Source organism: Sardina pilchardus, chromosome 21 (assembly GCF_963854185.1).
Source record: "Sardina pilchardus chromosome 21, fSarPil1.1, whole genome shotgun sequence".
Lineage (NCBI taxonomy): Eukaryota > Metazoa > Chordata > Actinopteri > Clupeiformes > Clupeidae > Sardina > Sardina pilchardus.
The window spans coordinates 24,639,339-24,666,074 of NC_085014.1; the positions used below are offsets into that span (position 1 = coordinate 24,639,339).

The following is a 26,736-nucleotide window of genomic DNA, read 5'->3' on the forward strand; positions in this document are numbered from 1 at the left end:
ACTGCCCAGGTGCTACACAGCCAATTGTGTTTCCAGCTCTATTTTTACATTTTCGTAAAAAAAAAGTATCGCAATATATCGCAATATGTATCATATCACAATGTATTGTATCGTGACCCATGTACAGTATCATGATACGTATCGTATCGTGAGCTATAGTCAGCTGAAGTTATTTTTGCACAGTCAAATGCTTTAATAAACATATTCATATTTGACAGCAATGGCGATACGATATACCGATATATATCGATATCAAAAGCACAGCCCTATTGGACACTGCAAAGGGAAAGGACCTGTACATAACATGAAAAGGCGTTGTGCCATAGCTGAGCCCAGTTAAACTGCATACATGCAATGTTGTTAAAACGGTTTCCGTCTAAAAGACCTTCCATCTTTTCATGGACATTTATTCAGTAGTATTTCAAACTAGTAATTTGCCCCTGACACGGTCAGAAAAAAAATGAAGGGTCAGGGCTATTGGTCTGTGGAGGCCTGATTCAGCTCCTAATTGCCAAGCCAGAGGACAATCATAATGGTGGACATCTGAGCTCCTGGTCTTTGAGGGAGCACTATGCAGACAGGAGTCCCCAATTACTCACAATTGTCATGGGCCATTCAGAGACGGGGCTCCCTCTCAAGACTGAAACCAGATCCCAGCCCGCGCTAATCCTGTGGTTTCTTCACCTTTTGAATCACGGCTCTCCCCACTGGAGTGGACACCTCAAGTGTCAGACAGACTCCCAAAGTACAGTGAAACGAGCCTGTTGACTCCCCGTCTAAATCAGGAGCGAGGAGGCCCTTCTCTCCAACAGACACACCAGTCCCCCCTCCTTTTTTTTTTGAAACTCGCCCGGCTCGTTCCTCCGACGGATCCTCCTTTTATCTAAGCACGGACTCAATGAGCCCTTTTTAAGACTTTGGGAGGCTATACACTGCAGCACTGAACAATGCATGTTTGCTCACAAGAGGGTGCCCCGAAATTTGAAGGCAGCTCATTGTGTGTCATCTCTCAACCACCCATCATCTCGACATGTGCATTCAAAAAATAATGTCATAGCCAAACAAGAAAAAAGAAAGAAGCTCTCCAAAAACATGGAGGTGAAACTGAGATAAGCGATGTCTCTCTTTGTGTAAGTGCTGAGTGTTTTCAAGACGTGGCGTGACCTGTTGTCGCCCGAGAATCATTATGTAATAAAAGTACTGATGAGATGTCTGCTATTAAAGCGGCTTTGCTTGTAGGATTGTCAAAAACACTTGACTAACACGCTGACAAGGAGAATCAGGAAACTGAAAGAAATATCACAAACTTGAAGCAACGATATTGTGTTCACTCGTATATGCTTTCAGGAACAGCCTGAGCAAGTGAGATGGAAAGAGACCAGAAAGACTTAGACAAAGGGACAAGGAGGCCAAGAGAAAGAGGCAGAGAGAGAGAGAGAGAGGGAGAGGGAGAGAGAGAGAGGGAGAGCGAGAGAGAAGAAAGAAAAGATGGACACAGAGAGTGGGGCTACCACCCTGGGGATATTTTCCCTGCTCCTCGGAGGAGCTGGACATTCTTATGATTGTGCAGCCGAGTGAATCGCCGCCATCACAAAACACTGCGGCGCATTGAGCGCCCTGGCAGAGGGCAGCAGGAAGGTGACACACTGGCAGTGAGAATGAACTTAATCCCCTAAACTCTTGTCCAGGCTTGTCTTTGCTCCAGGTCCTCTCGGAGCAGACTCCAGCCACACAAAGCAACGCGCACGAGGCTCGCGATGTTCAAGCCTGCTGTAGTTTTTTATATTGTCCATGGTGAGGGCCCCCATTGAGTTGCCTCAGGCACAGTCCATCTAAACCCCACAATAAATCCTGTGTGCATCAGTGTTATATTGCAAGCAATTGTTTTATCGTTCCAGCTGAAATGGGAGGCTGATTTTTGTCAGCTATATTTTGTTACTTTTCGAAAAGTGCTGTACATATAGCAACATACAAACGGAGGAACTTCTTTTATGTGTTCAGAAACCCTGTGTTGAAAACCAGTCTGATTACAGTCTCTGTTAGCCAAAAGGCCCTTTGGTCTTTCATTACCCATACTGCCATGCTCGCTTGCAAAAGCATATTTTACTTTTTTCATCCTTGGCTTTTCCCCTAAGTGTTGTAAACAAAGACTGCAGAACATGTTGTGCAAATAGCTGGACTGCTCTGCAATTGTGTGTGTGTTCTGTGTATCTTAGTGTGATATCAGGAAACATCAGGATTCTCAGTCTGGAAAAGAAAAGCACCGGACTATGCCACTGGTTGAATTTTACACGCTCGTGAAATTCACATGCTTGTGAAATTGCCCGCTAAATGTTTTTCCAGACCAATATATCACAGGGATTGATTTATTGTCAAGTATTATTTTCGGTCTTCAAGTAAAGGAAAGAAGGGCTTTCATCGCCACTTTAACTGAATGGAAATAGTGGGATTGCCCAGAGCACATCAGGCCAGGCTGGTGATGGCTTTAAATCGGAGGTGTCCTGTTAAAAGCTTGGATAAGGAGATTACTCTTAAAGGTATTTCTAGTGGAGGGGATAGGAATGATTGACTGATCTAAGGGACTTTTTAAGACAAATGCTCAGCTCTTTCCTCAAAGAATTAATCCTCTTTTCCAGAGACACTTGCAACTTCTCAAAAGCTTTGCCAAAAGTCTTTTTGTTATTTTTCTACATCTGCTGCTTTTCAGGTTTTTTCAAGTATTCCAAAGTAATCTAGCAAAATCTTGTAAACTGCACTGCCAGTCCTTTGTTGACACAGACACGTCAGAAACTCCAGTGGGCAGCACAGTGCGTTCTGCACAGCAGAACATTTCCTCTGGACAGAAGCCCCTGCTCTGGAAAATACACCAATCGCAACCTGCAATGTTGGTAAGTTTACTTCCAACTGTTGTAAACAGAAAATGTGCAAATCAACTCAGCGTTGAATCACTTGCTCTCACTGAGGTTTGCTAATTTAAAGAAATCTCATCACTCATGAGAACTGATTCCCTTGGCATCTCTGCTGCAGCTCGGCATTATTCAAATGAGGCTTAATTCTTATGCATATGTATACACCCACGCATCTCATCTACTTCTGGTGCACCAATGGCAAATATACTGAAACAATCCAAGGTAGCCTATATTATGCAGAATATTATAATGCCCTCACCGTCCAAAACAATGGCAACGTTGTGCCAGATATATCTAGACATGCAGTATCTGTCTGTATGCGGAATAGATCAGATTAGAGGGACTGAATGGCCCGGCACAAACACAAAGGATTTGTGTGCCATCTTAACACCACAAGTGTGAAATCACCTGATCTCCTTCATCCATTTACTCCTAGAGGATTTAACGCAGCAAATTCAATAAGAACACACAGCGGCACACCTTACAAAAGTATTTATGTATTTTAAAAGGTATGGCACTGGATGATGAAAATAAACATATCACTGCCAACGAGTTGAATTCAGGAACAACAATATACAATATATACATAAAATAAATGCACACATTTCATGCCAAAAGTAAATTCAGGGAAAAATCGCTGAACACAGAACAAGCCAAAAGAACATTAAGATATTTGCATAGTATGCCAGTGTGTCAGGAATGACTGGTCTTGTATACACAGATGAAATGCTGACCTAAAAGTTTTATTTGGGCATACCAAAGGAAGTGATGTCACAGGTTGATGAGTCATCGTGGGAGAGTTTGGAATGTCACAAGTAATTTGCAGTGAAAATATGATTATGGTCTGTCGATGCACAGTTGATCAAAGACTAGTGGTCTACAAGCATCTAAGTGGTCTAAAAATCCATACTACTGAAGAAATATCTACACTGCCACCTACTGTTAAAAACAAGGTATTGCAGACATTATAAAATGCTAATGACTCCTCCAAGCTCCACTTGCGTTCACAGTGTTTTTGACAAAAGCTGCTTGACATTTTAGCACAAACAAAATGCTCTGCAAATAATTTAATAAATAAAGTAACACATATCCTGACTAGATCTTAAACCGAAATGTTGTAGTCTCTCTAATGTTTTTCCAGTACACAAGTTACACTAGGACAGTGATCCTGAATCTATGTGCCCATTGACAATGGTAATTCTGCATGTACATTACATGGCAGAGAACTAATCAAGAACAGCCAGCATATTACATAAGCAACATATTAAGTACATATATAAGCCTGTGCATTAACGATAATGCTGATGAAAGAAAGATACTGGATGAACATACAACTGAGCTTGAGACTGAAAACGTATTCACATCACAGTCATGGAAACTATCTATTGAGAAGTATAAAAATGATTTAAATGCTAACCAAGCAAAATACAGCTTAGCAAATGTGCACAATAAATACTCTATCTCTCCTTTTCCAAGGCGCCAGTTCCAAACTTCAAAGAGATCAAAATTGTCCACTGTTTAAAAAAAAAAAAAATACAAATGAACTTCACAGAAATGACCAGGGCTTAGTACTGTGGAGGACGACTTGTTCTTAGGCTTATTCATACAACAAGAATCCCAAGAAAGAACTTTAAAAACAGATAACCACTGACACCTGTACAACATGTCAGACCAAATGTCCGTTTGTTTTTTTTTGCAGATGTGTAGTCTCAGGTGCATTTGCTCCTGCAACCAGTGCATACGGTCCATGGCAAAGAAGCTCAAGTAATGAAAACACCTCCTTCAACATGAGAGCAGGCACCGCTGTATTTGGCATCGTGCTGTAGAGATAGCTGGCCTGGACGCTCCCCGTCACACCTGGACGTCTCCGTCTCCCGTCTCGGCTCCTGCGGTCACTCTGGCGGTCAGCTCAGAGGGCCTCGTCCTCGGGCGGCTGCGGGGGCTCGGGCTCGGGCTTCTTGGTGAAGACGCTGGACAGCTCCTGCAGCAGCAGCTCCTGGGACGGGCTGCAGGGTCCGCGCTGTCTCCGGCGGGGCAGGGGGGCCACCGGGCTGCTGCGGCCGCCGCTCTCGCTCCCGCTCCCGCCGCCGTGGGGGTCCCTGCCCGGCTCGGGCGGCGTCAGCGCCTCCAGGGAGGAGGCGCCGGGCAGCGGGGAGCCCTCGGTCCGTCCGAGCGGGCGCGTCGTCGGGGACAGGTCGAAGTGGCGGTCCAGCGAGACGGTCTGCCTCGGGCTCAGGCTCAGCGGCCGGCCGGGCACCTCCAGCGTCTCGGCGCTGCTGCCCGACAGGAAGCTGGTCTCCAGGGACTTGAGCACCTGCAGGCCGAAGTCGCCCACCTCCTCGTACAGAGGCTCGGGGCTCTCCGGACGCTCCTCAAACGAGTCCTGCTGCACCTTCATGGGCTGGGCAGAGACACGCACAGGTCTGGGACCGGCTCCAACTCTAAAGCCAAATTAAACCTGACCGGCTCATGAAGAACTAAGGCCATAATTATGAACCTGCGCTAAGACAGGCAATTTGAGGGATTTCAGATTTATCCTCCATATGAGCTTACAGTAGCTTGTCATTACCCCATCAAAACTAAGTATCTGCTCGATCAACTGCCATTATGTGGACAAAGACACTATTTGTTGTCGCTAGAACTCAACACTGGAAGAATTCACCCTTCAACGACGTCAAAAACAACAAACTTCCTTTTTCGAGGCCTAAGGCATTGTTTTAGTATCACAGTGACAACCTCAAGATAATTGCTGAATCCACAGCGGACAAAGAGGGGAAAATACATGCAAACAATTCAGCAGCAAAGCCAGTGGACTGGGGGCTAAACCAGAGGCCACGCCCTCTTCCCACAACACAAGAAGGCAGCTCAGGTCTCCCAGCCTTCCCTCAAGGCTATGGCTGCAAAACAATACACTGGAACAAGGCTTCCTCCCCATGCATCCTGTTGTCTACACTTCAAACATTCAAGGCAACATCCTGATAGTGTCATTGGGGGAAACGATCGCTTCCAAGAGGAACAGGGAGTTCCCAGCCAAGGAGAAGTGGGAAAGAAAGCGAATAAAAAAGAACAGATGTATTTCTTTTCAAATAAGCGGAGGAGTGTTTAGGATATATGTAATGTTAACGGTGAGACCAGCAGTCAACGGTTCAAACTCAACTTGTCCACAGGTGGTTTAAAACAGATGGTGAGTATGTAGGAGGAAAATCAAACTTGAGAGGAGTTACTCGTCGGTAGAGCGAGACATGGGAGGATCATGCACCGAAAACCAGCCCCAGAACAACAGCAGTGGTGAGGGCCGCCGTGAGGCCGCTGAAGAGTGGGGCGATTTGCATGAGAAGTGAGTCATTCACAGACACCGGGAGGAAGGGAGGGAGGGCAGGAGAGAGAGAGAGAGAGAGAGAGAGAGAGAGAGAGAGAGAGAGAGAGAGAGAGAGAGAGAGAGAGAGAGAGAGAGAGAGAGAGAGAGAGAGAGAGAGAGAGAGAGAGAGAGAGAGAGAGAGAGAGAGAGAGAGAGGGGGGGGGTGCGTATGCATGCGAGGGAGTCAAGCAGGAGCGTCGTGCCACAGACACTCAGATAGCACGTGCGTGGACTACTTACAAAGTACATGGACAGCGTCCTCCTATTGTGGAGCTTTTGCTGTAGAGACACAATGATACCAAGGTTTCCCCATGAGACCTCGAGGACTCCAGGGGACACAGGGGAGTGTTATACTGAATGGACCACCAGGGGCCGTGCATGGAGCACACACACACACAGACACACACACACACACACTGTAGGGAGTTAGCTCCAGGCCACTGTTTATGGACTTTTATTGTGACGTAAATGAGCTACGTTTACACTAGAGAGCTATGGGTTGAATCACTGCACCCTGTTGGGGAACCTTTGTTCTGTTGAGGGCAGCGGTGCATGAGTAGGATATCACTTTTGTGGAGTTTCTTTTCTGAACTCATTTGCATTACTTTGCTTGGAAACGTTGGTCCAGGAAATAATGTCACGGCTCAATTGACATGTTCCGTTGCTTAAATGACAATATCACAACTCACAATGTAGTAAATAATCTATTGGTCTAGAAAGATATCCACACGCCGAGTGTGAGCTTTATAGAGTTTATGTGAGCCTTATAAGTTATAACGTCTTCATTAGTCAAACGAACTGTGTGGTTTTGGGCGGGGCTCATAACATTAATATGCAGACGACGTACTCTCAATACATTCCCGTTCCTAAAGGTGTGAGGCGGGCGCGGTGCGTTACCAGAGTCTTATTGGCCGAGAGCATGGTGGTGTTGGTGTTGCTCTTGCTCTCCTCCCCCCGGATGGGCACCAGCGGCATGGTGCCGAACTTCTGCTTGGAGATGTCCGACGAGGAGTGTCGCCTCAGCACGGGCGGCCGCAGGTCGTCATCCTGAGGACCACACACACAGCCACCAGGCACAGACACCGTCACATACAAGGAGAAATGGCTCAGATTCATATCAGTTGACTAGAGGATGATATACAGTATTTATTTTATAGCCTACGGCTGTGTTCGTGTTTACTGGGAGACGTGTTAATAAATGTGACACCTGTGCTTTCAGCAGGTTGGTCATCCAGTCCCAGAGTTCTGCTTCACAGGAGCAGCTCAGACACCTGTGAGGAAGAAGAAAGGAACGTTACGCCTGAATGGACTAGTGGCTCATAAAGAAGGTGCCAAGTGAAAAGCAGAAAGTGAACAGGAAGAACTAGAATACGTACAACTGTTGCTTGTCCATTATGACTGTGAACCCCCACCTGGGAAAATAACAACGGTTCTCATTTCTATATGGAATGGGATAGCAACCACATGTATTGAATTCATTCAGTAGTTCTTGGGTTAATGTAAAAGGTAATCAAGTTCACTGACTTTGTGGGCGCCTTCAGCTTCTTCCTGATCCCTATGTAGATCTTCAAAGTCTTCAGCATCCATTCCTTCTCTGGTTTATTGCTCTTGAATGACAAAGGAGCAGGTCTTACTACATTGATTACCCAGGTTAGGGCACCATTAACTGAAAGTGCACTGAAACTGCTTATCTAACCAAGTGTTATCAATCATATATTAAGATAAAAAAAAAAATCTAGTAGATGTTGTTTTTAGTTTGAGTTTGACTTATTTATCTCATCAAGAAAACAAGCAAATCAGGCTGCCAGCATGTTAAGCAAATTTGGATCGATAAGACGCCTTCAAATAAGTACTTAAGATAAACTCAAAATCAAGTCAAAATTATCTTACCAAAGAGCTCTAGGTAAGTGTGTTTATACTAAAAACAAAATCAACTAGATTTTTAAAATCTAAATATAAGTTTAATAACACTTGGTGAGATTGAGGTTTTTTTTGCAGTTTCATACTGTATTTGATGGGGGGGCGGGGGGCAGGGGGGACAGGCCTACCTTCTTGTCCTTCAGGAGCAGCTTATGGTCCCTGATCTGAAATATCCGCTCCTGAAATTTGTTTCCCTGCAGCAGTTTGGGGGGCTCCTCTCTGCACTTCAGCACTCCAACCTTCGCTATCTCACTCTTGTATGCTGCACACACACACACACACACACACACACACACACACACAACACAACACAACACAAAACAATCAACGTCTGTGGGTCATTTCATGGAGATGGAGATGGACACAGTACAGGTGTCACACACATACAGTATAGGCGTGACTCACCAGTGAAGATGTCGATAACCTCTCCTTTAGGAACCTTCTTCACCACTAAGTAGGCTGAACTGGGATCTGCCATTTTACACCACTGCAGGGCTTGCTCCAGCACTTTCTCTTTAGGGTGAAGCGGCCGTTCTGTGACAAAGGCACACCATATTTACAACCCCAACTACAATTAGCGCACAATGTTGAAATGAACACACACAGATACTACACAGACAGACATCCAAGAATGGGATTGCATGCATTGCTATTAGGCATAATTCATTTTCTAAATAGTGGTCCTGTTCATTCAAATATTTCCAGTCAATGAAACTTCTGTGAATGAAAAATCTGTGTTGAAGTTCACTTCCCAAGGACATATTCAAATAGAAACAGAAATAGCTCATATTGCTGAGAGCATGGTTTTAAGTGTGACAGTTATTGCATCCACATTACATTAATAAGTTTCACTTCTGCAACTAGAACTGGCCGTGATCCCTCACCAAGTTCTCCATCCTCAATCGCCTCAAAGGTCATCCAGATGTCTCTCTCCCCGGCGGGGACGTTTCTCATGTACAGGACCTGATTGGTTAGCTCCTCAGCACACATTGAGGGAGACACCTGAGGGCACAACACACATCATCACCAACCCAAACTCTTGTGCTTCTGTGGAGCTCTCCTGCCCCCATGTGGTCAAAGTGGGTATGAGCAGGTTTATATTTAGAGATAAGATAACAGCAAACTACAAAAAGTGATAGGCAACAAGTGATTACTAAGTATTATTATCTTATATCAACATAACAAAATCGAGTTTGCATTGTTTTTAGTATAAAGATGCTTACTTTGAGCTTTCTTGTAAGATCATGTGACTCAATTTAAGAAGACTGTGACTTATTTTAAGACATAAAAACAAGCAAATGGCATCTGCCAATGGATTAAGAAAATTTGCCTCAATTTAAGATAAGATTTAATATTTAAGACAAATCGTCCCAAATCTTAAATCTCATCTTAAAATAAGGCAAATACAAATACCTAAAGAGGTCTACACCTACCTTGAGAGTGATGCAGCAGTCTGGTATCTTATGCTCCAGGTACACTTCTATGATCAAGTCGCCGGCTTGGGAGAGCTGAGGAGGGTATCAAATGAGAGTGAGTTCAGAGAGAGGCTACACTTACGTCAACACTAACACTTGCCTTTCAAGAGAAGCAGCTCTATGCTCCTGTGTGCTCCACACAGCAAACAGAACACATCTGAACACATGGCGCAGGCTGGTACCTGTGTGTCTCTCCAGGTGGTGATGAGGCTGATCTCCAACTCTATCTGCGTCTGGTGCTCCTCGTCCACCTGAACACAAATATCACCGTCAGGCTAAAATCCAACCACCACTAGAGGCTGACCTCGGTACAGTACAAGCAAGAGCATGATAACCACAGAGAGGGGAGTCTGGAGGGAGCTGGAGGTGCTGGTCTACTCACATCAAACACATACAGGTAGTTGTCGATGAGGTCCTCGATAATCTTCACCTCGTGCTCCCCTTTGCCGTCAGTCTGGAAGAGACTTGGGGCGAAAAGCAGCGAGAGATTCTTGGTGCACATCTGGTTCAGGTCAGCACATTTCTGTACCCTGGGTGACAAAGGCCAGAGGGAGAGATCACTTACACACTGCAGACAGTGGAGGGAACAGCTGTCAGATGCAACCCATGACAACATATAGCAAATGCATCTGTTTAAAATGGAGACTGAAGTGAAAATACTAAATCAAGGGAAAAGGAGAAGCAGGGGCCATGCTCAGGTCCAGTGTTGGGTCAGAGTGCTGACTGAGGGGCGTGTGAGGACACTGACCGGAAGAGGTGACTGATGAGGGCAGAGAGGGTGGTCCTGTTGACGCGTGGCAGGCCTCGGATCAGCTCTTTGTATCTGTCCAGACGATGCATCTTATTTGAAACCTCTGTAAGCAGCGGTAGGAAAACAGTTAGGGAGGATCTTACTTCTCCTTTTCAAACAAAGAGACATCTTTGAAGTCAAGAATGAGCCACATTCAGAGGGTCAACGTAGAATTGCACAACTGTCCACTGTTATATGCTATTGTTCAACATATATGATAAACATGTAGGAAATAGTTAGGGAGGCTCTTACTTCTCTATTTCAAACAAAGAGACATTTTTAAAGTCAAGAACGAGCTAAATTCTGAGGGTCGATGTAGAAAGGGCAATGGGAACTGTGCACTGTTCTATAAGTTACTGTTCTACATACAGTATATGGTGAAACTGTATAAACTGTGTTAAAGGACTCACTTGCAGCGTCTTGCCAAAATGGGTGCAGATCTGCCATGAATATCGGGTCATCGATTTCCCTGAAAAACCTCTTCAGCACATCGGTTACATCCTCGATGAAGTTGTCCCCGATGCGCAGCTTGACATTGCGTGCATCCTTACGGAACTCCTCCATCAGGAGTTTGATCCTGGATTTGGCGCCGTTCTTCCTGTAAATGCCCTCGTGGCCCAGGCCTGCAGACAGTTGTCAACAGATGTTAACACGCACCGAACATAAGCTAGGCTGGGGACAAGTCAAAACAGATCGCATCTGGATGTAACAAGCATACTTTTTCTACATGTAACATGTAACTATACATATTTTAATTCAGTGATATTGCATAAATTGCAGTATTGTAGTTTTTTAACAATCTAATTACATGTGACAGTATATGGACATTCGTCATACTTTAGGATACAATACAGCTTCCTTTAAAATATACAAGAAAACTAAATGGTTTATAAGACCTTAGACCAGAGGAAGTTAAAGAGAGATGGTGCAGATGACTGATGGAAGTGAGCTCAAACTACTCGTCCACTAGAGGGCCTGCCACTCCTCAGGCCGGGGACTTGTCCTCACCATACTGCGTGATGAAGGCGATGCAGCTGTCTACGATGATGGGGATGTCGTGTCTGCTAAGCTGCTGGTCCCGCAGCGCATTGCCCTTCCCGCCAGCCGCCTTCTGGATGTCGGCGAACCACAGGGGGAAGTCCGTGCGGCCCATGCCCTGCAAATGGAGTGTCCTGTGGGGGCATGAGAACAATATAGTCCAGAACAATGGCCATGCACACACATCAGTTAGATTTCTACATTAGAATTTACCCGGTTCTGACTACTGTCCTTTCAGGGAACACCCTGAGCTCCCCTCTGGTTTTTATTAAATTAATCACATTTCCATGAATTTCCTTTGTGGAAACCAATATAGAGGACCACTGCCATCATTGAAAAAGTATGATGTGTTCTCTCTGCTGATTCCATCTGTGAGGGACGGTCTCCTTTCCAAGGCGGGGTCATTTTCATTCATTAGATTAAGCAACTTTTTTTATTCGATTTTTAATAATAGAATGAAATCAGTGCTGGCATTCAACCCTTGCTGATATGCTTACCTTCCTTTTTCCACCAGCACAAGATTGTCCTTTTTCTCGTGATTGTCCGTCTCCGAGGCCGTGCCTGCACAAGAGGAACATCAAAGAGGAACGATTTAACGGACGTCTGTCAATCACATGTCAGCCGCGCGACATGACGGACTGATATGTCTGCGTAACCTACTGAGCTCCTGGAGCCGCTTGAGGTTGATGATGTCCTCGGCGGCGCCGTCCGTGCGAGGGCAGATGAACAGGTTGGACTTCTGCAGGACGAAGAAGGCCTCCTTCCACTGCTGCGGGTCCAGCATGTTCTTGTACCTCATCATGCCCACGCGCTCAAACTCCCGCGCCAGCAGACAGTGGCAGCTCAGCGGAGTCGTGGCCTGAACCAATACAGACGGAAACAAACAAAAAAAAAACAAACAGACCGATCTCTCGAAGGTCTCTTAAAAGCAACAAACATGATAGATAGATAGATAGATAGATAGATAGATAGATAGATAGATACTTTATTGATGCCCAAGGGGAAATTCAAGACATAACAGGACATTCAGACATGCAGGATGCTGAGCATTCCAGGGTTCCAGAGGGACACTCTTACCTTCCCAATGGCTTTTGCCCAAGATTGCAGAGCATCGGCCGTCTCCAGGCCAAACTGGATCAGCTTGTCGTTTGAAAGGTACAGCTCAAACGTGTAACGAAACCTACCATAACAAAAGTGATAGTGGTTAGGGGCACGTTAAGACAAACACTGGAAGACCAGTTTGTTTTATTCTGCAATCTGTCATATTATTTGTCCAGTATCACTGATGTTAACATACCGGTCAATAAATCCATTGTTGTTGTTGCACGAGTCGGGTCGGCTGACTCCCAGACAGATGATATCTTTGACGTTGATCTTCATGCTGGGCTCATGACTTCGGTCCGACTCGTAGAAGAGAATGGACTTCTCCACAGAGCACCAGAACTTCTGGAAATCTGAACAGACCAAACCTAAGAAGTGTGTATCTATTTCATTTTTTAATCATCAAAGTAGAACTTTTTCTTATCATGAGAGTGCTTGAGGTATGCACACAGTATATTATTCCATATGTGACCATTCACAGCGAAATCAGTCGTTTTGCTCACATCGTTATTTTGAGAAAATCAACAATAACAAACTTCCGGGTTAAAATGTTGAATTTCACGTTTTCGCATAATTCGGCTGTATACAGTCTACAGTTTCATATCGTGAACGCATTTCACTGAAAAACCTACGTTTTGACTGTTAAACCCGGCGAAGATTCAACACATTTGCTGTCATTCCCGTTGTGCACGCGCTGCTTAAACAGGTGATTTCTCCTCTTCTGGCATATCATGACAGGAGAACCATGTCAACTTTGGATGCGGTTATCTTAGCGATAGTTTGTGTAATACCCTCGATATACATATCGTTGGAAAGCTTAGTTTATGGCCGTTCACGTGAGCACAATAACTTAATTTATTCAATTTTACCAAAACGACTGGTTCCGCTTTACAGGGTCACATATGTGTTATATTACTGAAACACTGTACTGCCTTTAGGTTTTCAAAAAAACAAAACTGGACAATTCAACTCAAGACCAATTTATGTCCACATGACACATCTGAGCTTGATACGATCAGTTAAACACAGATAAAATCCTTTCTACATTTCCTAAAATTAAAAACCGTTCGTGAGAACTAGATGGATAAGAGAACTCATTTCACAAACAGTGAAACTTCTTTTGAAAACCAAGCCAAATACAATATCCTGCCCTTACATATTATGTAACGTGAGACAATACATTAGTATACATTTGTCCTAACAGCACCCATATTTCCGAGGAATTTGGAGGGGGGCTTTGCTACTGAACTTGAGCCAAGGGAGTGTACTGGCACGTAGTCGCCTACCTTCTCTGGTTCTGCGGGATAATGTGCCTTTGTTTGAGGAGCCCGCCTTGTAGAGGTACCCAGAGTGCAGCACCGGCTGCATGATCTCATCATACACACTGGAGTCTGTGAAAGCACATCACCACATCAAACCACATCAGAGGACACACACCACTCAGACACTGGAACTTGAGAATAGTGGTACCTGAATACAAAACGTGATTTGCAACCTAATTTGTTACCCAAGTAACTTTATGATAAGACTCGGGGGAGACGGGTTATTATATAAATAAATATTCACAAAGCGAAGATGAATCATGCCAAGAGCAACTGTACTCGCTGACCCTTTTGGAGTGCAATATGGTGGGTATGAATATGATTTTAAAAGGCACTCTCGGCCTGCTTTTGAGCGGAGGCTGGGCGAGACGGAGAGGCCGGCCTCACCTGAGATGCCCTGAGTGTAGTGGAGGGACTGCCTGTCGTGGCCATTAGCATCAGCCAGACGAGCGGCCTCGGCATCCGCAAAGATCTGGGTAACCGTCTTCAGCAAGTTCTGTTCGGACACGGCGGTGCAGAGGACCTGGAGCAACACACACACACACACACACACACACACACACACACACACACACACTTAGGACATGCATCACTAAGAGCACATTCAGCCACAGGCTATTCAAAAGTATCCCCCCCCATTCTAAAAAAAGAGGCTAAAAAAGACTCCCCCATTCACGGTCATCCTTTTATCAGTTCTCTTAGGTTTTCACAGATCTGACCCCCCCTCCTTCTCCCTCTCCCTGTGAAAGCTGAAATGGCCTGACTGTTAGCCCGCAGACTTAAAGGAGTGCTTTTTGGTGCAACGCTGGGATGGCACAATGCATGCCAACCCAGCCATGACTGCTGGCTTTGTGTACTCAGATGGTCCGGGCTATTTTAAGCAACGCGGGCTGCACAAGAAGACTTAAACTCTTCTTTAGCGGCATGTGAGGAATACTACAGTCACACAACACGGGTCTGTATCGACCGCCATGATGGGAGGACCTGCGCTGGAACGGCACGTGGAAGCACACGGTTGGTGTTTCAGGTGAGCGAGCGGTGAGCGGGGCACCTTGAGCAGCTCCTCCTGGGTGCTGAAGCTGGGGTGGGGGTGGCGGAAGCGCCCCTCGCGGTACTTCTGGGTGATGAAGTCGCGCCGCTGCTCCGGCGTGGCGTTGCAGTCCAGCTCGTCCACCGCGGTCAGCCTGGCCGCCCAGAACTCGTTCGCCCGGTCATTCCCCAGCATGATGAAGAGCTGGAGCACAGGGAACAGACTCTGAACGTCAGACACAAATGCCCATACTACAGCAGGGCCTTCAACAGAATACAGTCATTTCCCACATAGAAGCCGCAGGACAGTGTTTTATGCCAGTTAAAAGAAACAAAACCATATTAACACCATATTAACTGCCCCCCTGTATTAACTTCATAGCTGAAGAAATTTATCAAAATCAATGTATAAGCCGCGGCTAATAGTCGGGAAATTACGGTAGAACAGGAAGACATCCAGTAGGAAGAGGCACCATCATAAGATATAACAGACAAAAAATAACTGAATCTTGCGCACAATATAGCCAAAAGATAAATGACACATCTTTAGGGGCCTCCTCCTCGCACAGGTGATGAGCTTCTTTACCTGAACGATCTCATTGCTCCAGACGCTGGTGTCGAGTTTCAGACTCTGGACTTTTGACACCATTGTTCCCAATCCTCGGTGCTGGCCTGCGGTCAAGAGAGAACAGAAGCTATGAAGAGCACTGCGCTGCTTGGGACGCAGCAGACTGCCAAGATGTCTCATTCAAAACTGGATTACGTCTTCAGGGTGAAAGCGAATCTATTTCTGAGCACAAACAAATGGTTGTAACAGCAAAGCCCTGCAATTCTGCTCGAGTCGGAGGTCAAAGCAGACAGACATTTTTTATCACAAACATCACAGCCACTTACAAAGCGCCCAATTATGTTATTTAGGCTGTCAAATAAACTAAGCCACAGATATTGATCTTGACTGATGACGATGGCCGACTGATTGACAGATTTACAGCCTGATTGGCGGTGACTGATAGGGCACCTGGGCTTATCTGGCGCCCCCATCACAGACCCACCTGCGCAGTTCTTGCAGATGACCACACAGAGATTGATGGAGGCCCAGTCGGGGTTGATGGCCTTGCAGTCGGCGCAGACCTTGTTGGACCTGTTGGACCAGATCTTCTCGGCCACCTCGTAATCGGAGAGGGTCTCGGCGATGGACTCCTGCATGGCCTCCATCCACTCGCGTTTCTCACGGTCAGACTCCGCGGTGAAGCTGAGGCATTCCAACACAGGGTCGTCAGACAGACATGTCTTCAGGTGCTATTTCTTTTGTTTATTTCTTCAGTTAGATCATGAGATAAAGTGGTGCCTTTTAAAACACTGATGGGACACTTTAAGCTCCGTTCTATGTTCACGTTAGTATCTATCCGTTTTAACAGGCATCTTAAAAAAAGACCCTTTAAAATACCTATGAACATGAAGTTTGAAAGCCTATAACTAAATGTCTCCTGCTCAGATGAAAAATAATAAGTTCGGTCATTCACACGCATATGACATTGGGGGGTGTTTGTTCATAGAGCTTCACCTGAATGTCTTGTAGGGAGTGATAAGATCAAAGCTTTTGCTCTTGCCATCTCGGATGGTAGCCCCCCTGGCTTCTATCACGGAGATTCCAATGCCAGTCTTGAAGCACTGCAGGGAGAACAACCCAACACAGAGTAAGACAGAGAAGAGGACTCAGAACTAATCTGTGTGATTCTCTCTCTCCCTCTCCCTCTCCCTCACACACACACACACACACACACACACACACACACACACGTAACACACTCACGTAACACACACTTAACACACACACACACACACACTTTCTGTAAAACCCCTGAATACCACTGTGCCATGGTGGTGTGCCATGAATGCCTAATTACCTGCTCGCTCTTGTAAAGCCAGACTTGCTCGGTGTTGACGGCCACATAAATCTTGGACTTGGTCCCTTTAAGCTCCAGGAAGCCGCTCTTTTGGCAGTGGCTGCCGGGGCCGAAGCGTGGGCGGCCAAAAACCAGCTGCTCCTTCACCCGCTCCTGGAGGGTGCTGCACCACTTGCTCCTATGGACTGAGAGGAGGGGAGGGGAGAGAGTGGGGGTTCCTGTGTTGTAACTCCAGCAAGGCACACATTCCCATTCTGAGAGGGGACTACTGTTCTTATTGTCACAGGGGCTGGAAAGCGAAAGGCCCGTTCTCAAGGGCCGGAGACCAAAGCCTTCATCTCCCAGGAAATCAGGAAATCAAAAGACAGGAGTCTTGGCTTCACTTTCTGCTGTTTTCTCTGTACTGTGGTGGAAACGGTTTGAGGCCAATGCCTCTCTCTTTGTTACTGATCTTAAACCATGTGTTTGGTGGTTTCAATTTCATTTTCACACAACTAAAACACTTTTAAAAAAATAAATAAACACAAATTCTTAAGTAAACACCAGAACACAAAGGGAGTTCTGCTACTGACGAGAACTGTAAAACAAACATTTATGATACAGAGCGGATAAAGCTAATCTTCAAAGAGCCGTCCTTCTGTTGACACCTTCAGTGCAAACACACGCAGTGCTGAGGACTCAGACAGGTCTTATTCAGGGGGCTGATGAGCTGCTGTTTACCTTCATTGTCTGCGCGGAAGACAAATGTCCTGTGACTGGTCACAACCTCAAATTTGTTGTCTTTGGCCGTGCGAACCATTTGCATGGCTGCCAGGGGAATCACACCTTTTGGGTAAGGATCCTAGAGGGGACACACAGTTGGTAAGAAAAGAGTCAAAATGGGCCCGCTCCAAAAGAAGAGCCCTTGAGCTAGAAAGACCCTGAGAATATAACCAGACATTCAGGTAGACATGAATTTGGCCATCAACTGAGGAATATTAAGCATTTAGCTTATACCTTTTCACTGCCAAAGTACATCAGGTTTGCGCCATCAAATTTCACATAACGCTTCTGGAACACATAGTTTCTGTAATATAAAAACACATGGAAAGTCAAACGCTTTAACGACCTCAAAATGACAACTAATTTATGATGGGGGGGGGGGGGGGTTCCACATTTATGAATACAATTTCATATGGTACACACATTACTGTGCTTTAACAGACACATTCAAGAACAATCAGCACATTCAAACTGGGAATTAAATGCACCGAACAGACACGGTGCTAAAATCAGAAGCACGGCCAAACGCAAGACGAGCAGAAGTGTGGAAAAGGGAAGTGACAAAATGGCTGACAAAAGGAAGGAAGGAAGACGCACACACCGCTTGGAGAAGACAGACACGAGGCACAGACATTTCCGCAGAGGGACAGAGGTGCAGAAGAGGAGACAGTGGGAGAGCAGCAGGCCCGCGAGGTCGTACTCGTACCCTTGAGGGGACAGCTTGTCCAGCCAGCCGTAGATGATGGGCACGGCGCGCTCCGACAGCGAGGTGTAGCTGGCGTAGGGCGAGATGGTCTGGTCCTCGTCCAGCTCGCTGAGGTGCATGCCGTGCTGGGGCAGGGAGAAGGAGCGCGAGGACGGCTCCCCCACCGTGCAGTAGCCGGGGCTGTCGTGGTGGAGCGAGTTGGACAGGCGTCGGAGCCACAAGTGGGCCGGGTTCCTGGACAGAGCGGAAAAAAAGGGAGACCGCCAAAGCAGTGAGGTTGACCCAACTGACAGGGATGTCATCCTACACCCCACATCGGTGAACTAACACGTCTCTTGTCATTCCCTGTGCATGTGGATGATCACTCTTACCCCCGCTCCTCTTTTCTGGGGCCCAGGCTTTCATTGCTCCTGGTCCTCTCCGCCTGTCCAAACCCACATCAAATACACACAGCTCACTTTTCATGGCAGGGGCCATTCACTGGGCATTTAGAACCCTTGTATTAGTACGCTATTATGGTTTCAGAGACTCACACTCACATCATCATGTGGATATGGCCGTCTGCTTTGGAAAACTGTTTCACAGTATGGGCTGATCATTTCATCTTGGTCATCAGTTTGTGCTAACACAAAACAATTAATTTAGTTAAAGCGAGTATGGTGTTAAAGTTACAGTAAGTTAAGTAAAGTTATTCAAAATAGGCACACAAGCACAAAAAACTTGCAGAAATAAGCTGAGTTTTGGGGACTTTGGTGACAATTGGGGGGAGGGGGATAATAAACGTACCTATCGATTGATTAGGCCGTTCAAGTGAACCGCTGTTGAAAGTGCTTCAAAAGAAAAAAAAAGTCAGATTGAGCGAGCCTTTGTGATGTGAGAACACAAAGCCAGTCTAAACATATTAGTAAACAAACACTCAAATATCTGCAACAGGTGAGCGAGCTCACATAGAAACAAAGCATTGAAGACCCACCCGTCGTTATCAGAGTGTGCACTCCGCTCTTGGCGTGGGGGAGGTTTGGGAACAGACTGGCACCAGCGGGCCACTGGGGAGCCTGGTAAAGTGCCGCAGTAGATCTCATTGGAGACCATCTCCACGCCGGAGCTCCTGGAGCTGTGTGGGGACGTGGGCGTCCCAGAGAAGGGCGAGCCCTCACTGCTGTGCAGCGAGTCTGGGGACGAGGACAGGGACGGGGTGGTCGCCAGGTGGTGGTGCTCGGCGTCGGCCATCCCGGGCAAGGAGGACCCCCGGAAGTGGGAGGGGGGGACCCCGCGACGGAGCCTGGGTGGCACAGGGGGCAGGAGGGGCTCCGGGGTGGAGGTGGTGATGCTGATCTGCCTCTCGTAGGGGCTGGGCCTCGGGTCAGAAGGGGCATTCAAGGAGTCCGCGCCAGATTCGCCCACCGTGGAGTCTTCCAGAACCGTGAAGCAGAGGGATTCCTGAGAGGGCCTCCTGGTCACTTGAGGAGTGGAGGTGGCCTTTTTGTGCCTGTTGAAAACAGTCCGGGGCTTTGGCACGGGTCTGACGCCGGGGCTGCTTTTTTCGCCCGCGATGCCCTGAGTCAGGAGGGTGGGCAGGTTGGGGGCAGAGCTGTTGCGGAACGCTTCGAAGGACGGGGTGGGGTCCACTTGGAGGGTCAGCTGCCGGGCCTCGGAGGCGTGAATCGTGGTCTCCGACTGACAGCGGTCCAGCGGGGGTGCCCGGCGCTGAGCCTTGCAGGCCTGCTGGATGTGGCCGACCAGCTTAAGGATCCGCTTGCGGTGACCGGTGGCGGTGACGCCCAGAGCACTCAGAGCCTCGTTGTCTAGGTGACAGAAGTCCGGAGCGAAGAGAAAGCCAGCTTGTCGGAAGCTGTCCAGGTACTTCTCTAGATGGATGGAAACCAACAGATTCTCTACGTCTGAGCTTGCATCTACTGCTGCCATAGTGTACATTGGCTAAGGAATTAGCCTGCAGGCAGGAGCGACATCGGCCAAGAGGACAATAAGGCACCATTTCTTCATCTGCAAGAAGAAACACAAACAATATATCACAGATTAAAGTAAAATGCCTTTGGGCATGACAAAGCTGGGTCCGATACAGAAAACCTATTCAACTAAGAGTTTATTGGCCATGTCATGTCATGTGAGAGCCATGTATGGACCCCACCACACACCAACCATGGACAGGAAGGAGTTAATAATCTTCTACACCAGAGCTTTTTTTGGAAACTTGAAAATGGCATCACTGTGACATTTCCAGAGGGGGTCGTGACCCATCTTCCAGCCTCTTAAAATCACTGGTGTGGAACAAAGCCTGATGTCACTGACGAGACAAAGGCCCATCTTTGTTTTGCTTTCGTTGGTCTTTGTGATGAGAAAGAGCAAGGCAACATGACAGATATCTAAACCAATCAAATGTGTATGCCACTGAAGGCGGTGTGATCTAATGAGATCAACTCATGGGAAGATAGTAGCTAACGCAAAGCAGCTCTCTGGAGACATCTGTGTTTCTTTTAATTCTCCACAAATAGCCTATCCACATTCCCACAGCCGACCAGTCCATGATCTCAAGATGTCCATATCCCCAGGACCTACGGTCACTGACAGGTCAGACGCATCTGAAAGAATTTCTCAGTAGCTCGGGAGAGGCCCCAGGACCGGCCGGGACACACACAGGCCTCTGGGTGGAGTGCCCGACAGAGAGAGGCCTCTCCCCCCTCTGCACACACTTCCTGGATGTGGTCAGTGCTAAGGGTTAGATTTCCCCCTGTCCTGTGTGTGTGTGTGTGTGTGTGTGTGTGTGTGTGTGTGTGTGTGTGTGTGTGTGTGTGTGTGTACGTCCTGGAAGGTGACTGTGAAGAGAACGCTCAAGGCTGGAGCAGGCCAGTCGGACTGACCAGGGGAAAGCGGAGGCTCAGGGAGGCCGCATTCCATTCTGTCAGGGAGGGGTTGGCAGCGGTGGTGAATTATTTCCTAATCAAAGGGTTAAGACCTTGAAAGCCCCCCTCCCTCGCTCCAGGCACGTCATAACGAACAGACAAAAAAAAAGCTTCACTGTGTCTATTGTGTGTGAATCCCAGTGAGACAGACTCATCTGGACAACACCATTATGTGTGCACCACCCAGTCAGCATCTACAGAAGCTAAATATCACGCTTAGAACTGAGAGGATAGCCCACTGTCTGTGTCTGTGGTATGCTACAGGTCACCACATTAACTTCTCATTTCTCAGCTCTGCTGCGGTTGCCCCTTGCTGTAGCAAACAGAGACCTTCAAGGTTAGTAATTTGATAGCTCCCTCTGACCGTCTGGGAGATCGTTTGAAGCACGATAAGAAAACGTAAACAACTTGGTATTCTCCGACGGCGGACCGAACGCTAGCGGCAAACATGGCAGGCCACTCCCCGGCCACAGGCTCTGAGTAGGATAGCAGACGCAGGGAGGCTGATGAAAAGGGGGCCATGAGTCACATCCTACTCTTCCTTTGTCTGCACTCTGGAAGCTAACCTTTGGCTCCTGCACACTGATACACCGGATCCCGCGCTCCCACTGCAGGCAGGAAGCTCGTGAAGGGGCTTGATAAAGCCTGACCTGAGAATCGCCACGGGAGAGAGCAGTGCCTGCGTTTGTCTCTCTCTCTCTGTGTGTGTGTGTGTGTGTGTGTGTGTGTGTGTGTAAGGGAGGAGGGAACACATGAACATCTCGCTATGACCGGTCTGTCATCGTGGTGCACAGTCACTCAATGGTGAATCCGGGGGGAAATAAATCACACACCATTCTGTATGATTTGAATGGGTAGAGGCTATACTTAGCGTCAGAGGGAGGATGAAATGTTACAGGAGAAACCGTAAACATGGTTTCCACTTTGGAGTGTTGTTTTCCCAAACTCTGGAATGTGTTTGGCATGGGAAGTCCTCCAAGCTGTCCACAGTTAGATGCCTACCCCGCTGTTTTTCACAAATCACTAAGTACTAAGATTCAAAGTCAGAAGAACATTAACAATCATATCCTAGAGTGCTGCTCTAACTACAGGGCAGTAAATTGTGACCACAAACATTTTGAGGAAATTCAGCAATCCACATTAAGACTGAACTTAGCTTGAACTACTGTAGGGCAACCTCACCGGGTGTCTTGCACCATTTACATTCAGATATTGACAAAGTGAAAGTACATTCACTACAGTACAACAGCAAATGCCTCTGTGTATCATTTGATCAGATTTCATGAACTTCCTATTGATATGCCTTTGGTTACTTCATCGTGGTCTACAGAGAGATTGAGCTGCAAGGCTGAAACCACAACTTCTGTTGCGATTCTGCTGTCACAGACCCGACATCATGAGGTGTCTACTCCACTCAGACATGATGCATCCTTCCAGACACCAGTCAGGGGATCTGTGTCTGAGCACCAGCGACTCTGTCTGACAGCCAAATTCCTGCCACCAGTGCGCTTTAGGGGTTAAAGGCTGATGGTAGTGGTGGTGGTGGTGGTGGAGTCCACTCAAGTTAAGAGCCAGGAGAGAGAGGGGGGGAGCAGGCCTTCTCAGACGGGCCGTCTACTTTATGTAGGGCAGCGGAGATGACAACACAGATTTCCATGGCAGCTCGGCTCTTCAGGGCGGTGAAGCACCTTCCCCCTCAAAGTGTGCAGCGTTCGCGCCTCGCCCTTCCAACCAAATCAGAGGGGAGTCGACCAAGAAAAGCTTTCACAAGCAAACATATTAGCTCTAGGAAATTTTCACCCATCACAATTGCATGAAAAGAAACTCAGTGTTTTTTTCCCCCCCTATCCCCTGTCCCTTGCGACCCACCCACAACTATCAGGATGGCTGATCTGGGGCTTGTGAGAACTGAAAACACAGGATACAGCTGTCTCTCAAGCCACGGCAGAGCAATACTGCCCCACCCCCGGCCCTCCCACTCCAGAGGAAAAGAGATAATGTCAACCATGCAGAGATGGACCGCTGATAAGGACACAACCTCAGTAGGCAGCATATAGTCTTAATCTTAGAGACGTGGGCATGCATACAGGCCGTTCATTCAAAGATGAGCAGAACCGATAAGATATTCAAAAGATTCACTGTTATGGCAACTGCGGTAAACATGATGATGATATTTGTGCGTTTGTTGTCTTCACAACTATTGCAAACACATCGACGTTCAGTGCTAGAGTCAAGTGATCACAAGATGGACTCGAATCAGCAATCAAGTTGCCTCTCACCGTTTCCTTGTGTTTGTTTACTTCCTTCCCTTTTTTGTCTTTTTATGTATGCCCGTTCCTCTTGGCTGATCATCAACTAAGTGGCTCTTTTCTGAGTATCTGAGTCAAACTCTCCTCACAGGCCACACAGGCCAAAAATTTATATTTCCTAGATAGATTATCCATTCATGACTTACACTGTCACGGTCTGCTGAGCTGATGTGAAATATTTCTTAATAAAAACTTAATATGCTCATAAATTACTGAATGGGTAGACCACTGGCAGAATACGAACAAAAAGCCAAAAACAACAAACTCCACACTGGCCATTTCCTTTGTTTTTGAATGCACTCTAGTGAACACAGACAGTGCTACTGATTAACTCATAAAGATGCTTTCTACACAGCACACAAAAATAGACAATTTATAAACTATCATGATGTGGCATGTCCGTCTTCGATTCATGAACATTTCTGCTCTGACGTAACCAGAGGGGAAAAAAAACATCTCTAAACATCTTCCACAAATCCTGTCCTAGTCAAACATCCAGGTCCTCCCATTCGAACAATTAGTGGAAGCCGTAGAGTCAAAAGCAATTGGTGAAACGGGGGGAATCAAGGAGGCATTTGGGATGCAGGGTGCTGGGGGTGTTTATAAATAACAGTGAAGCACTATTGTGTGACACAATATGTCATTGTTCAGGGGCTGGCCAAGGCTGTGCTGCGGAGATGACAGAACACACTTGTGCCTTAATATGCTCCGTCACATTTTCAGCACTCAGATGTACACGCCGGACTGAAAGCACTCTGTTCCAGCCAAGCCTACACTTTCTGTCGCCCGAACGAGACCGTGGACGCGCAGGGAGCCCGAGGCCGATTGCATTCTGGTCCCATAGAATCCTAAAAAAAGAACTGTTTCCATTCAACTAGAATACTGCCGGCCACCATCGCCTTACTGATGCCTTGGTCACTGTATGCCACACTCATATGAGAGGAACTCATAGCATTTTTTTTTAACAAAAGGATCACTTCTTTCCAGTTGGGACTAATTTTATAACTCATGAGTCACTTCAACAGCTAACCACACAAATTCAACTAAAACTCGTTAAAAAATGTGTGTGCATTCATGCATGTCCGTGCCTGTCAGATCAAAGTAAAATACTAAAGGAAGGATAACAACACACTTAGAAAACAGCAGAACAAATTTAGCCTCTCCAGCCCAGCCAGCTCAGAGGTGGATCTTAAATGATCCTGCTGCCTTTGACCCCAGATGGCAGCTTTGAGGGGAATATGGGTCATGTCATGCAGATGGAACACTATCATACATCTCAGTCATTTAGTAACATTAGCAGGAGATCTGGAGTCTGTTCAACCAGGTCAGAGAGAGGAAACAGTGAGAGAACAGATACTGGAGAGTTTGGGAATCAGTGAGCTGAGCTGAGCTGCATGGGCGTTTTGTGCTGCACAATCCACAACATCGAAAAGCATTTTAATTGAAAAATTCAACTGTGACTCCTCTAAACTAATTATGTGTACAGCTCTGCTGAACAAGTAACTTTAAAAGTGCCTCCCTGTAGTCTGCTTTGATTGACTCTCTGCTCCAGCTATGCCACCCAAGAACTGTCACATTCTGTGTTTTTTTTACAGACTACATTTCTAAAACAAAATGATTCAAAACCCCATGTTTAACAATTACCTCATTCTAATTCAGTCAAAGTTGAACTTAAAACCTTTGACACGTCCTTGCAATACTTTAAATTCACCGCTAATAATGACATTTACAATAGGGCCATTAGTCGGTCCGTTATGATTGGGACAAAACTGCTTATTGGCGTGAAGTAAAATCAACGTTACTGTAACAGACAGACAACAGGAGAAACCTGTTAACCAAGTAGACTAAACCATAGCATATGCAGCAACATTGTTACATGCTGCAAACTATTACACTATTATCTGCCTATTAAACAGACTCGCCAAGCAGATATTTCAGTAATATTGTAACGAAACGGTGCCCAGCAAAGAAAAGAAAAAACAGCATGCAGTCTCACAGTCGGTAAGTAGGCTATCGTATGTGTTGTGCTGTTGAAAGTACAGTTACTATGAATGAAACATAATGAAACAATCCTCTATGCTACATTACCTTAATTTGTTGTGCGTTGCATTTCACACATAATTGAAGTGGAAAACATTTTATTTTCCTGCTGAATGTCGGATGAAGATAGGGCGGCCAGTGACAATCCGAAGCTAAAGGAAGCTCTTTGGGAGTATGGGTTGTGCCAATGCTTATTGAAACTCCCGACAAGTCTTGAGTGACTCCTTAAAGGGACAGGCGCTGGTTGACATTTCGTCGACTTTTTCTAACCATCCTTGCTGTTTGATTCCGCTGAATAGGCTAGTCTCTCAATAGAAGAGTTGCGAATATGTTGCAAACAATCATTTTCTCATATTGAATATCACATTGTGTACATATCAGTTTGTCAAATTTAATTTAGGCTACTCTAGTCTGAGGATGAGCAAATAGCATGTTGAAATCACGAATTCCTACAGCTGAGAGAGGGGAAATTTACAAAAAGTCTCAAGGCTTGTACAACATATTAACCTTATTCATGGGTTTCATCAGGTCCCTTTCCACAGGTGTTTTAATCAAGCACCATGCAGTCTGCATTGATAATCAAGGTGCTTGATTTTATACACCTGTTGAAAGGGACCTGATGAAACCCATGAATAGTATGATCTTCAGCAAAGACAGTTATACTGAATTATGTCACTGTACATTCGTGGTTAGGAGGGTCACGTTGGAGCTTTTAGAGGAAGCCAGGAATTTCAGGGTCTGCAGCAATAGGGCCCTCCTGTGAGAAATCAGACAGCCTTACTTGTGGAGTTTCCTTTCCTTCCCCAAGGAACAATCTGCCTGATGTCGACAGGAAGTGTGCCAAAAGGGAAACAGGAAGAGCCTGAGACAATACAGATTTTTAGGAGTGGCCCCATCTGCAAGTTCATGTATGAAAAAGGATGCAGTTAGTGCGCAAAACATCACTTATCATCACAGGTAAACAGAACAGTTTATAATAATGCCAAACCTGTTATAATTACGTCTGCGAAAACACTCTAAATGTATTATTTGCACAGAGGTGAGTGCTTGCTGACCATTTGTAAAAGGGGCTAAAGAAAAACTCCTGACCAATGTTTACACAGTTAGGCCTCACTGATGACTGATATTGATATGGTAGTCTTATAGTTA

The 26,736-nt window shown here is 46.3% G+C and overlaps 1 protein-coding gene across 2 annotated transcripts; it reads right to left on the reverse strand.

Annotated features, from left to right (window-relative positions):
* Positions 1-3,392: 3,392 nt before the first annotated feature.
* On the reverse strand, positions 3,393-25,750 carry arap3 (ArfGAP with RhoGAP domain, ankyrin repeat and PH domain 3). Of its 2 annotated transcripts, XM_062524558.1 has the most exons (34): positions 25,636-25,750; positions 19,291-20,321; positions 19,104-19,147; positions 18,857-18,939; positions 18,689-18,741; positions 18,318-18,551; positions 17,846-17,915; positions 17,570-17,690; positions 16,850-17,034; positions 16,507-16,613; positions 15,995-16,194; positions 15,529-15,614; positions 14,965-15,147; positions 14,301-14,436; positions 13,878-13,982; positions 12,788-12,944; positions 12,568-12,670; positions 12,151-12,349; positions 11,988-12,051; positions 11,461-11,624; positions 10,863-11,075; positions 10,411-10,516; positions 10,045-10,192; positions 9,845-9,913; positions 9,621-9,695; positions 9,072-9,189; positions 8,593-8,721; positions 8,316-8,449; positions 7,792-7,874; positions 7,644-7,679; positions 7,475-7,538; positions 7,165-7,314; positions 6,508-6,546; positions 3,393-5,310 (listed from the first exon to the last, which is right to left on the reverse strand). In XM_062524558.1, exons 2-34 carry the CDS (start codon positions 20,250-20,252, stop codon positions 4,819-4,821), a joined length of 5,112 nt encoding a protein of 1,703 aa, XP_062380542.1. In that variant the 5' UTR covers positions 20,253-20,321; positions 25,636-25,750; the 3' UTR covers positions 3,393-4,818. The 2 variants fall into 2 exon arrangements, with proteins under 2 accessions (XP_062380542.1, XP_062380543.1); XM_062524559.1 differs by lacking the exon at positions 6,508-6,546.
* Positions 25,751-26,736: the final 986 nt, after the last annotated feature.